Genomic DNA, 12,728 nt, shown 5'->3' with positions numbered 1-12,728 from the left:
CTGACGCCTGGGTATGATTCTAAGGTAAGAAATCTATAACTAATATATGTCTCTTACAGAAATATTGTTACCGAAGGTAAATAACTTGTTCATTAACACAAAGTGCAACAATCTTTTGTTGTAGGTCGATAGACGTCCCAGATCACTCATTGCGTACAGATTAGGAGTGTTATGCTTTTCTCTCCAGGGCCTAGAAGTCAGGTGATTTCCAGGATCCTTAAAAAATAAGATCTAGAGCACCAAGGAGTTTAGATGATACGCTTAGACCCATCCTGGCCCTAACAAGTGTGGCTCTGGAACATGATGCAGCATCCAGAGACAGTTATATTAGACCGAGCAGTCTTCATATTCTCTTCAACTGCTTGGTTTGAAGGGCTGCTTCCCAAGAAGCTCACCCTTGCCCCCCTAGGGCGTTCATCTGGTGACCATGATTCCCTGGTAGCTGAAAGGATAAACTTCACCAGGCTTTGATACCAAATGGATGGCTTTAAACCGTGCCACTTTACAGAGGCATCAATCTCATTAGTGGAGTGTTTCATGTCTTGCCTACTGGGAAATGGCCCGCTGTCAGTTGGGGCATCAGCCTAGTCTTGGCACAGCTGATGCACAAGCCCTTCAAACCAAAGGCGCAGTCTAATATGAGCCTGCCTTCATGGGAAACCAGGTTCCTTATTGCTATTACTTTGTCTAACCTGGTAAGCGAGCTTCAAGTCCTATTTGCATCTCAGCCATGCAACTATTTCTACTGGGGCAAGATGGTGTTCACAACTTACCCCCTCCTTCATCCAAAAGTGTCATATAAATTTCACCCTTGTAGATTGGTTATGCAACATCAATGTCGAACATGCTCCTTGTTTCTGTCTGTCTTTTCCGACAAGCCTTCAGATACATAAGTCTAAGCATAGGAAATGCAGTTTTGAAAACCATCATTATAAGATGCATTTTTTCCTATCTGTTCTATTGCTATTCCTAACAGGGGGCATCCATCATTTTGAATATCTCTGCACATTCAACCACAACCTCATTGCATCGGAAATATTCAAGGCGGCTCTGTGAGGAGCTGACGAGCAGTTCAGCCAAGGGATATTAAGTATTAAGAAATGTGGTTGCTTAAATTCTTGGCTGTCTAATACTGCTGCTGCCCTTCTCTCTTCTTGTTGTGAACTGAGGCTGGACATATGAGAGTGACAGAGCATATATTCATGCATAATCCCTTCCTCCTACCCATTCTAAAATCCACCTTCTTTTAAAAAAAATAGATTCTTATTGACGTGCTCAGGGTATAACATCATACCGTAATTAGGTCACATTAATGCCGATCCTACAGGCATAATGCCCAATGTGGGACGAGTAGGGGTACGTTAGACTTGCACAAGGCGACTCAAGGCCTGGAAGCCTCCACTTGAAGCAGGATTTGGTGTCTCATGTGAGGATGCAGGAGTGCAAGCTGAGAATTGTCATTTTTGCTTTAATGCAAAGGAAGAACTAAACACACTGTAGGTGCAAAGCTATATATATTTAAAACAGGCGTGCGTGGGAACCCTACTATGGTATTCTAGGTTCTTAAGCCATTCCAAGTCGTGGAAAGCTTGATCCAGGGAGTTTTCTCATTTGGTCTTCAAACTCGATAGTACTGGGGGAGGGTTGGGGGGGATGGTTGGTGTAGGCAGGGGTGGAGGGGTTGTCCTGCACCAATGCCCCATCTTGCCAGTTCACTAGTCACCGGCCCCTTCCTACAGAGTGTATCTTGTGTTGTAACGGCTCCTGGACTGGTTCCAGGTCCCGTACATTCCAGTCTTGTTGTAAAGTTGCTTTGAGCGCCCCTTAAGACGGGGAAGCTCCACCTTGTAAGCTGTAGTGGTCCTGGAGTTCTTGGAATGACATTAGTGTCCATCTGCACAAAGGTGGCCGAGCGTGGTAATGCTGGTTTCCTCCCATATTTCTAATGTGTGTCTGACTTAGATGCAGCCCCTCCTCCTGAGGGGAGTCATCATAGTGGTATAAGCAGGGAGCAGGGGCAAATAGTTTGGCCTGCGGAAATACCCGCCGTTGGCACTCACGAGCCATTCGCAGTAAAATCTGGTGACCAAGGTGTAACAAACGGAGGATGTGGCCCTTGCTGGTGATCGTTTGGTGGAATCCTGTCTCTTCGATGTGGTGGCCCACCAACCATAGCTAAACACCTACTTTTTTGTTGTTCACATCCATAACACGGGTTAACATTTTATTAAAGAAGGGACTGACGTGAGTTCCTATCGGTACTAGAGAAGGAGCAGTTGTTGCATTTACATACAAATGCATAGATTAAACCCCATGCACAAACTTCTACCTTAACAGTTTTGAGAAGATGTTTCTGGTCCCGCTGTAAAATAGCACAATACTTACATGCTGGACATACGAGATAACTTATGGACTGTAAAGGTAATTTTATGTCTTCAACTAGAATTGTAAGTAAAGAAGGCTAAATTTGCATTTATGAAAAGTAAAGCAAAGTAAAAACTTAATGGTCTTAGTGAAGATTCCTTTATAAATGAAAATATTGTTAATGCTTGGCTTTCAGCCGTTCTCTTTTGAAAGTGTTGGAACCAAACACTTAACCTTCTCTATAACAGGGTTCCAAAATATTAACGTTTATTAAGGTTACTGATGCTGGAACCTTAGAAAATATATCTGCAATTTATATTAACAGTGCAACGTGAGGAGAGTGCTCAAGCAAGCGCAGCTTCATTCTTTCACCAGTTCATGTGCTTTTTATTCCCTGATATTTGCTGCTTGCATTAAATTTCAAGATGTTAAAGCAACGGAAGGCACACAATGACCAGTTGAGGCACATAGATTACCATCATGCCTCTATAATAGGTTGCCTCTTTTAAACCGACCTGGCATAGTTGCCTTGAGTAGCAACGGCCTGTGGAGTGACAAAGTCCCGTTTGTACTGTTCCTACTGGTACTATGTTATATTAACTTTTCCATTTCAATATGAAGATTCGTAGGTTCTGGCAGAGGGGCGAAACCACAATGTTTCTCCGTAACCCCCAATAAGAAAGAGGGAATAGGAAGAGACTCATATGGCCGGTAGGCCCAACCTCATGGTAGAGTTTCATTCCACCTCGCTTGATGTTGGGCATTTCTCCTTGTGTCACCTCGCTCACAGAGAAGCGAGAAAGTGAGAGAAGCACATAAAAATAAATTCAGGTCTCAAGTTGAAAACCAATTGAATACCTTTGTTAGTGCAAACGTAGAGCCTGGGTAGTAGCAAGGGTGACTGGGTAATAATAGCATATGGTGCTTGTTGTTGCAGTGTTGCTGTTTTATCGCACTGTAAATAACAGGTATTAATAATCTGTGACCATCTGGTAAGATCAGGGGTGGGCATTGTGGGAGGAATCTGCAATCCTTTCCGTTTTCATAAGTCTCCCTATCTACTGTTTTTCCTGCAGTTTGATTTTGGTGATGCGCTCATCAATCAAGCTATCCATACCATTGAATACTGCCTGGGGTGCATCTCCAACACAGCAAGCTACCTGCGACTCTGGGCACTCAGCTTGGCACATGCACGTAAGTATTTGCGTTGAATTGAGAGTCTTTCTGTGTTTGATTGGAAGGGTGGGAGAAGGGAGAGTTTAGGGTGAAAGCTCATAGCAGTGGGTCTTGTGTTATGAAATATTGATCACCATAATCTATTATAATGTGAAAGTGAAACCCCCACCACAAGCAGGCTTTTCTACTCTGTACAGAAAATACAACTTTTCTTTTTGTACTAATGTAATCTCCCATTCTGTAGGACTAGACTTTTAAGACTCTTGAATATGCATGGTTGTCGGGCCTCAGGATCTTCATTACAATCCTAGCTGATAAAGAGATTTGCCTGGGGAAAAGCTGTGACTTCTGTGTGCTAGGGTCTTGTTTGAGGAAAATATTGAAATTCAGAGGAGAACAAAGGTCTGTCTGATAACCCTAAATAGTTCCACCTTAAAGACTTCCTCTTCATGACCCATGAAATGTAATCATTTTAGAGACTTGGCTCATGTGACGTTCAGTGCTCCTCTGTTGAGTTTTCTGTGCGGTGTAAATAGCAGGTGTTACTGTTACCTATTTAACCTACTCAATGTCTTGACTTCCAAAAGATGAAAGTTTTAAGCGGCTTGTTTGTGACTCAAAGCCTTGACATATAGGCCAAACACAGATGTCAACAGCAATCACTTATCTTATTAAGCCATCTGGCAACAGACGGAAATCTCCCTGCCGCCCATTTAACATATCCTGGGCTTTATCAATATACACATGACAAGGGTCTCCCATCTTAGATGTGTGTCTGTTGTGCTACCCTGATACAAATAGGAGTCAAAATATTCGGGGGTCTGTTGGATAAATAGCTCTAAATCTATAGCACTTGGTTTCCTAAAGTAGGAGAACACAACTCTGAGATGCTGCAGGAACCTAGCACTCAATAGGCATTTTGCAGTTTGCCTCTCCTTACTGGATCTTCTTGCTCAACGATCAAGCCAGGCATGCAGAGGCAACACCTAGTGTCCGACCAGACTTTGAGAGAGTTTACGAAATAGCGAGCCTCAGTAAAGTGTTATGCCTGGAGGAGAGTTAGGCACCTCTGGCTGCTGTTTAGCTGTTCCTGAGACATGTAGAGAGATGGAAAATAAAGGCTGGCTAGGTCCAGAGCAACATTTTCAGGTGGGGAAGACCGTGTCTGAAGGGAAGGTCACAACCGCACACACACGCTCAATTGAAATTAAGGGCTGATCAACCTTGTCTTCCACTGGCTCATATTTTCCCCTCTCCATGCAGTTCCTCAGCCTGTTCTTCTCACCCATCTCACCCCCTAGTTCATCTCTCATTACTGTCTTCTGGGCACAGGCGCATGCTGTCAGACAGTGCAGATCTTTCTATGTGGTCGCCTGTCCATAGCTCCCACCTGCTGCATAATCTCAAGCCCTACACAGAATTCGTCCAGTCTTGTTCCCATTCTTCCACTGCAGTGGTTGAGGACTAACCTCTCAGCTGTGCGTAGCTCCGCTCTTCTTCATGTCCCCTCCCGTTCCTGTGTCAAATATGCCAGGACTTCTTAAAAGGACTTACAATGTTTAAATAGATGGTATATAACATTGTGGAGCATAACATTGTCACCGCATAGGCGGGTAGTCTAAAACCTATGCAGCTGAAGTTGTATGCTCTGGTTCATAGATACATTTTTCTTTGCCCAATGTCTGATAGCTGTCTAGTTTAAAAAGCCAAACTTTTTACTAGGATTTAGTCATTGTAAATAATTTGAAGGAAAGGAAAAAGGGAATGACAATACGAAGATATTAAAGTAACTTTTGGACCTAAATATTTGTACAGAAAATGCAGTAATTGTCTTGAGGTAGATATTTTAAGCCAAGTGGGGACATCGTAAGGCTGATCGGTAGATCCTCGTAATGGGTGTAGGAAAAAACCTGTCCTCACAAATGGGCATGGCTATGGTTCTAATCGGGTCCAAGATGCTGTAATACAATAAAAGTAGCCATGCTGGTGGATGTGTGAACGTAAAATTAAAAGACCGGAAAGAGTCTAGTGCCCTGCAATATTATATGGACACACTGGAATAACATATCAGCTTTCATTGTGTGTCATTATCTGTTTCTTTGGTAGATTGAAGTCTGTCAATAAAAAGAGAACTACCTCAAGTCTTCCAATTTTAATCCATGGATCCGAGCAGTAATATCTACTGTGTTATGCTTTAGTAGAAGCCAAAGAAAGTCATCCAATGTTTTGTGTTGTGTTCATTGTTGGACAAGATTATACTGTGAAGGTTAATGGAGATCCACCCATGGGGTATTGTCTGTACATAAAAGATAAAGAGGTAAAAGCCATCCTTATGGCTAAATTCACCTGAACTCTATATTTACTGGATTGAAGACTTTGCCCCGTTTTGGTTTTGTTTGGTTATTCTGATTATCTTTTTGTATTATGTCTTTATCTGATTGCTATCCTACTTTGTATTATGTTTTTAACTGATTGCTATCCTTTTTGTATTATGCTTTTTATCTGATTGCTATCCTATCTGGCTATTCACTTACTACCGTCTACTATACTGTACCCAATAGTTTGTTTAATCACCCTTTTGTTTCCCCTAGCCCTTGTTTTCTGTAAAGCGCTCTTATATCTGCAAAGATCTTGTTCGCGCTATATAAAACTTTGAAAATTAAATAAATACTGTAAAACATAACCTCAAATGATTAAATAAACAAGCAATAGTCCTGAAGAAGAACATGTAGTGTTATACTGTATTGAAACATGCTCATATACCTGTGTGCAAATTGGCCGAAAATGACCTGGAGCGGAGTCTACAAGAACAATTAATTGGACCTGTTTTGTTACTTTATCAGGTCTAATTTAAAAAAAATGTGCATTTACCATACTTAGGTGCTATTTTTTGGTATATCTGTACAGTGCTATTAATCATGAGCAGTGAATTTGCAGTTTAGTGGTTGATCAGTGTATTCACCACTGACCTCACGCCATACTCCCTTCCTTCACTGCAACGAAAACTACGCTGGATGCAAGTCAGTGAGAGGGGGAGTGAGAGATGGACAGGGAATGAAAACACAATAGGGCAGTAGACCCAATCCAGAAATCATTCAGCAGCCTTCCAGGCCCTACCTACCTACCATAATTCTGATGTGTGACAGGCTGAGTGCACTTGCAGACAGGCCGATGGGCAAATTTTAAAGGAGAACAAGGCGTCTCAGAAGCCCTTCAGTGGCAGGGTACCAAGAGGAGTATCCCCAGTGTCCAAAAGCAACATAAAATTGGAGGAATAGCAGAAAGGTGCAGTTGTATGACATGGATCAGTGCAGAAGATCCACCAGATAGGAATTAGCAATAATTAACTACATTTTATTCACCTAGCTCAAGATTCAGAACCTGCATTATATACAAGTGAAATAATTTTTAACTGATTTCCCTAGCAAATATCATAATATTTTATTCAAGGTGCTTGTTAGTTGGGGAATGCCATTTATCCTCTCTTTTGATGGTCTATCATTGACCTACAAGTGAGCTCCGTTATATCGTTGTTTTTTCCTCGTTTTAGTGAGTATTGTCATGTCTAGAGTGCATCTGATTTGATTTGAGATCCTCCAAATGCTTATCTTTTCGTCTTCCCTACTCAGAGCTCTCCGAAGTGCTGTGGACTATGGTGATGCACATTGGCCTCAATGTGAAAAGCCTCGGTGGCGGGATCCTTCTGGTTTTCGTTTTTGCTGCTTTTTCCACACTGACCATTGCCATCCTGCTGATTATGGAGGGTCTGTCTGCATTCCTTCATGCTCTCCGTCTGCACTGGTGAGTGTTGTGGTAAAATATCTTCAGACTGACTCCCATCTGCTTAGCTTTCTGTACCTGCTCACGGGGTAGGGAAATAGGACATCCGTGGGGTGTAGTTATCATTCGCAATCCAAAAACTAGAATCTAGGGATTAAAGCACAACAACTGCAAAACAAAAATAAAAGTGTTTTATGCCCAGTTTGACCAGAACATCAACATTTATTTTATTCACATATTAAACATATTTAATAGCCACTGGGTGGAGGAGTAGTAGGTGAAATGTAACCCTGAGAGGGCATGGTCCATCACTGTGGGTTATGAGCCTCTAATGAGAATGGGGAAGGTGAATAACTTGTTTCAGTCAATCTCAGCCCTGCTTCTTGTAGCCAGGTTTTGAAACTTTGGGTTTTAATTAGCTGTATCCTAAAATGGGGTTCTCAATATCTGCCAGGCCAATCTGTGCTCATACTGTCTTTTACTGATCAGGAGCTAAGGGCTTCCTTTTTCATCTGAGGACATTAAGCCATTGATTTCATATAGATTTGCTTTAAAGCAGCCTGTATGCTCAGCTTGGTGTTGACTCAGATTTTAGCTAACATATAACAAGGGTTCCTGAATGCTTAGTATGAGATTATCCCTGCAAGGATATTATCTTGCCTCTCCTCTCTGGTCACTGGACAATGTATAAAATATGAATGTATAAAACTCTGCACGTATCATTGTTTTTAACCCAGCTTATTTGCCAGGTTGCCATGTCCTTAGCCCCTAAGGGAAATGTCCCTTTTTCTGAGAAAAGTTGAACTTGCATGCGTCACTCCTCAGCGAGTTATGCTCCGTTAGACAAGGAGTGTCATGAGTCAGACAAACCTGGCAGAGAATCATTTATCTACCAATGATGATAAATGGATCCCCTTCCCTTGCACTCCAAAATCAGTGTGCACACTCAATTGGCATTTAATGACTATATGATTATTTATTCAGCAGTACTTGTTTACAAATGTTATGTATCAGAATAATGATTATAAGCAACACAGCAGATAATGTGCAAGTCAAGGTGCGTTAGATGTGCGCTATCCTGTTTCATCACACGTCCCTAGTTTGCTAGTTTATTCCCTACGTGAATTGTCTGGATGTTGTCAGCCATCTAACTCACACCGCTGTGTTCATTTACGAAGCTTTAGCTATGCCAAGTTATGTATAGATTCCCAGCATACCATATGCTGGCATAGGTGCAGCAGTCTGTATTCACCAACCAGTCCAAGTATCCAACCCTGCCCTTGCCTTGTTCCCTTATATACCTTTATTGCTAACAGTTTCTTACAGAGCCAAGACGGGTCACTCACCCTCGGCTCCTGTTTTAATTTTTTTTAAATCTACAAACAACATTCCTTTGAGGCTTTCTTCCAAGACTTATTTCTACATTGCCATCTTCCCTTCCAGCTGTGGTTACAACAGGTGTCTCAGAGATGTGAAAGCTTCCCTTCTCTGCCCTTTTGATTTGAACGGCATCAGAAAACATGGAGTTTCTAGAAAGCATGGGGATCAAGCACACATTGTTAGCTTTACTGTTCAAATAGTGCACTTTTCTAGATCCTGTGCCTGTCCTGCATTCATTCTCTGATCTTAAATGTAGTTATGTTTACAACCCATCCCATTTTTTGCATGTAGCAGGCATTATTGCCACACAAAAGCCTGCTACTCCCTTCCAAGGAATCTGATTATGATCATGTGCCTAAACGTTTTACAGGAGTCTAGAGGAAGACAGGCGCTCTTATACGCACTTCAGGGCGTGTGCTAAACTCTCCTGCCTTTACTTGGGAATTGATAAGCTATCAATTTATTCTGTTCTAGGTGTGAAATATACTTTCGTTGTTAGGTGCTTTCTTAAAGGATTTAGATCACCTTAAATCAGAGTTGTAACTGGGCACCTATGGCCTAGGGGCCCCCAACCCCTCAGGGGCCGTCAGTCCATCATGGGGCCCCAAATGCAACCAAAGGACAATTAATATCTCTTAAGATGTAGGAAAGTAAGGTTCCCCTGATCACATTCTGCAAAGGGAGGTTCCTTCATTTTGTATTAAACCACTGACTTAAACGATTAACATTCTAATCCAGTACATGCAATAACAGCAGTCTGAACTCTTGGGGATGGGGACTAGTGCCATTTCAACGTTTTTACCACAAAAACATATCCTGGTGAAAATACAGTGAGAAGCAGAAAGCTCCTTCTCTGCCTCTTTGATTGTCAGTAAGTTTAAGAGGCCCTCTTAATGGTAAACCTTCGCAGTCAGTACAAAGTAATCATTGGCAATGCCAGTAGGTCTGGGTTTAATGTGCTAAACGTGCAGCTAAAACATATTAAAGCCAGACAAGAAAAAGAAAACAAAAACGAACTGTATTGAAGGCTACCTTTAAGGAGTGGGGAATAACGTTATAACATGTGTAAACACACACTCATAAACGTTCGATATAAACTTTAAATACCATAATACCACTTCATTCTACATTACACAAATGAATATTAATAGACCTTTACAGTCCTTAATTCACAATATTCATAAATTCTGTGTGCCATCTTTACATCATATTTACATCATCATTACATCATCTTTACATCATCTTTACATCATCAGAACTTCATTAGACTCAAGATTCTCAGTCCATACTCTTATCAGATGCTATTATATCCTGATTCCATCTTGTTAGTCCTAAGACAATAAGTCAATTCATTTCAGTACTCACTAGTCGGCCAAAGCCCAGGTAGATGGTCAATTGTTGATTCCATGTGACGACTTCAGCTCACATCAGTGTTAAGAAATACCTCATACCGAATCGCGGGCAATATCCCATCACTCGAAGAACAAGAAGGGATGTTCTTGTTCTTTGGTGAGTGATGGGATGGCATTGAGTCTTGTGAGGGAGCCATGTGGTTCTGTAGTAGGGGATCTCTGTGTATAGTCATAATCTAGTGAATAGTCCCGCCCATGTGCGTGGACCCCGGAGCGATCAAAAAATAATCTCTTAGAGTGTCGAAAAATGCAGAAATGCACAGACACTCAAGAGAGAATTTAAAGACAGATAATGCAGCCTAAAAAGGCTACACTGTCCAGTAATTCAACTAGAAAATCCACAAAACAGCAAAGTCTGTACAGATTTCCCTTGCTTAAACAGCAAAAACCCTCTGGAATGATAGAGAGGAGGACCTGGACAGACAAGCCTCATAGGCTGCCATTATGTGGCTCAGAACAGGATACTGTACCTTTAAGAGAACTTTCCAGAACTTCACAGTATCCCAGAATGCACTGCAGGTCCCAGTTACTTTCAGTTCTTTTTTCCGGCTCCTGCAAGCAGGACCCTGGAGCATTGAGCTCTCCCTTTTCAAGAGTTTATTGTGTTTTTTCCTTGAAAATTCGATTTGAGTACTTTCTAAGTACTTTTGGGCTTTTCTTCTTGGGTTTTGCACTCTTTTTGTGTCAAATATGCCTTCATTATTTGACAAATGCCCGGAGTGCTCCAGAAAGATGGCTAAGTCAGACCCTCATGAGGTGTGTATCCTCTGCCTGCCCTCTTCCCATGTTCCAGAGGAGTGTGAGATCTGTAAAGGCTTCTCTGGCAGGACCCTGAAGGACAGAATGAAAATCAGACTTCAGGGCCTCGAGGAAAGAAGGCTGAAGGCTCAAGGTGGGTCTGGTGGGGCTTCATCTGCCCATGCTGAGGCCTCTGGAGGGCTCCCCAGGGGCAGGAAGTCCAGCAAACGTCCACAGTCTCCGGTGGGGCCGGTAGCGCTGACCACGGCGTCGAGAGGAAGGTCCACGGCCAGTTCCCGGTCTCCCCAGGGCTCTGGGTCGAGAAAACGTCGCCCGTCGACGTCGAGGGACTTACACAGGCCGCCGTCGAACCCAGTGACGATTTCATCGTTGTCGACGTCGAATGAACGCCGTCGACGGGCCCGGCGTCCGCGCTCGCCATCGAGGCGACACCGCCGATCGCCGTCGACGAACAGGACATCATCGTCGTCGAGGGGATCCTCGTCGTCGAGGCCACCGTCGAAGCAGAAGAGGTCGCCGTCGAGGGAGAAGAGATCTCCGGTGAAGAAGAAGTCGACGTCGAGGTCGCCGTCGAGGCGGTCGGAGAGGTCGCCGTCGAGGCGGTCGAAGAGGTCGCCGTCGAAGCGGTCGAGGGCGACGTCGAGGCACAAGAGATCGCCGTCGAGGCATAAAGGATCGTCGTCGAGATGGTCGGGATCGACGTCGAGGCATAGAAGCCGTTCGGCGTCGAAGCATGGAAGACGGTCGACGCCGAAGGGGCGCTCGACGTCGAGGGACCTGCGCTCGACGTCTGCACACCACTCTTCGACGTCGAGGGGTCGTGCGGACAGGCCTAGGACTGTGGGGGGCTCCCCTCAGTCCGGGAAGGATGGTGGTTCACCGGGATCGGTGTACTCGGAGGTGTATACTCCGATGAAGTCTGTTACACCTCCGCCTCCGTTGCCAAGAGGTCTACCTCCGAGGGCTCCAACCCTCCTCCGTTACCTCCCCTGCCTCCGCTTCCAACAGGACCACAGACCCCTGTGCCTGTCAAGCCTCCACCGGTTCCACCGAGGTCGGTCTCGTTGCCCAGGCTTCCGACTCCTCCCAAGAAGACTCCGAAGTCTAAGGAACCACCTAAATCCAAGACGTCCGCCCCGGGGAAACCGGCAGAACGTCCCAGGCCCAGGAGATCGAGGTCTCGCTCCAGGAGGAGAGAAAGATCGAGGAGCAGACACAGGTCCTCCACTAGATCCAGACATCGCCATAGGAGGCATAGGTCCAGGTCCCGTTCGACCTCTAGGACCCGTTCCTACTCACCTACTTTGTCAGACTCCCCGGAGACTAGGGTGTCTCCAATCGATGACATCGGCACGTTCCAGGAGGTTCTCCTGAGGGGGGCTGCGAAGCTGGGTATCACGGTGACGGCTCCTACACCTACGACGTCCGTGATATTCGAGACTTTGCACAAGAAACATCTGTCTCGCCCTCTACTGCTGTTGGTGCCAGGACTGGTTGAGCCTGCGGAAGAGCTTTTTCTTACGCCTGCGGTGGTAAAAGCCGCTCCCTCCAGACTTCTGAAGAAGTACAGGGCGCCTGACTCGGACCCGGCCTTCCTACGGATGGATCCAGTGCCCGATTCAGTGATAGTGACGGCGGCCAGGAAACTGCATTCGTCCTCCACCGTGCCTCCGGATAAGGAGAGCCGCTGGATTGATTCGGCTGGAAGGAAGGCGTGTGGGACTTCTTCCACGACTATGAAGGCTTCCAGCGACTCGACGTTACTGGGGCGGTACGACCGCGTGCTGTGGGATTCCATGGAACAGTTCGCGGACCTTGTCCCGCGTGACAGGAAAGAGGACTTCATGGAAATCGTCA

At 44.5% G+C, this 12,728-nt stretch overlaps 1 protein-coding gene across 7 annotated transcripts in view; it reads left to right on the top strand.

Annotated features, from left to right (window-relative positions):
* Positions 1–12,728, top strand: part of ATP6V0A1 (ATPase H+ transporting V0 subunit a1) — a 290,761-nt gene that overhangs the window by 234,708 nt on the left and 43,325 nt on the right. For all 7 annotated transcript variants that reach the window (XM_078645385.1, XM_078645387.1, XM_078645386.1 and 4 more), the window contains 2 exons: positions 3,441–3,558; positions 7,170–7,341. In XM_078645385.1, coding sequence (XP_078501511.1) covers positions 3,441–3,558; positions 7,170–7,341 — 290 coding nt within the window. The remainder of the gene's footprint in view (positions 1–3,440; positions 3,559–7,169; positions 7,342–12,728) is intronic.

The sequence above is a fragment of the Lissotriton helveticus genome, chromosome 5_1, assembly GCF_964261635.1.
Source record: "Lissotriton helveticus chromosome 5_1, aLisHel1.1, whole genome shotgun sequence".
Classification (NCBI taxonomy): domain Eukaryota; kingdom Metazoa; phylum Chordata; class Amphibia; order Caudata; family Salamandridae; genus Lissotriton; species Lissotriton helveticus.
Note: the sequence above shows the minus strand (reverse complement) of the source record. Positions and strands in the feature narration are given on the sequence as shown.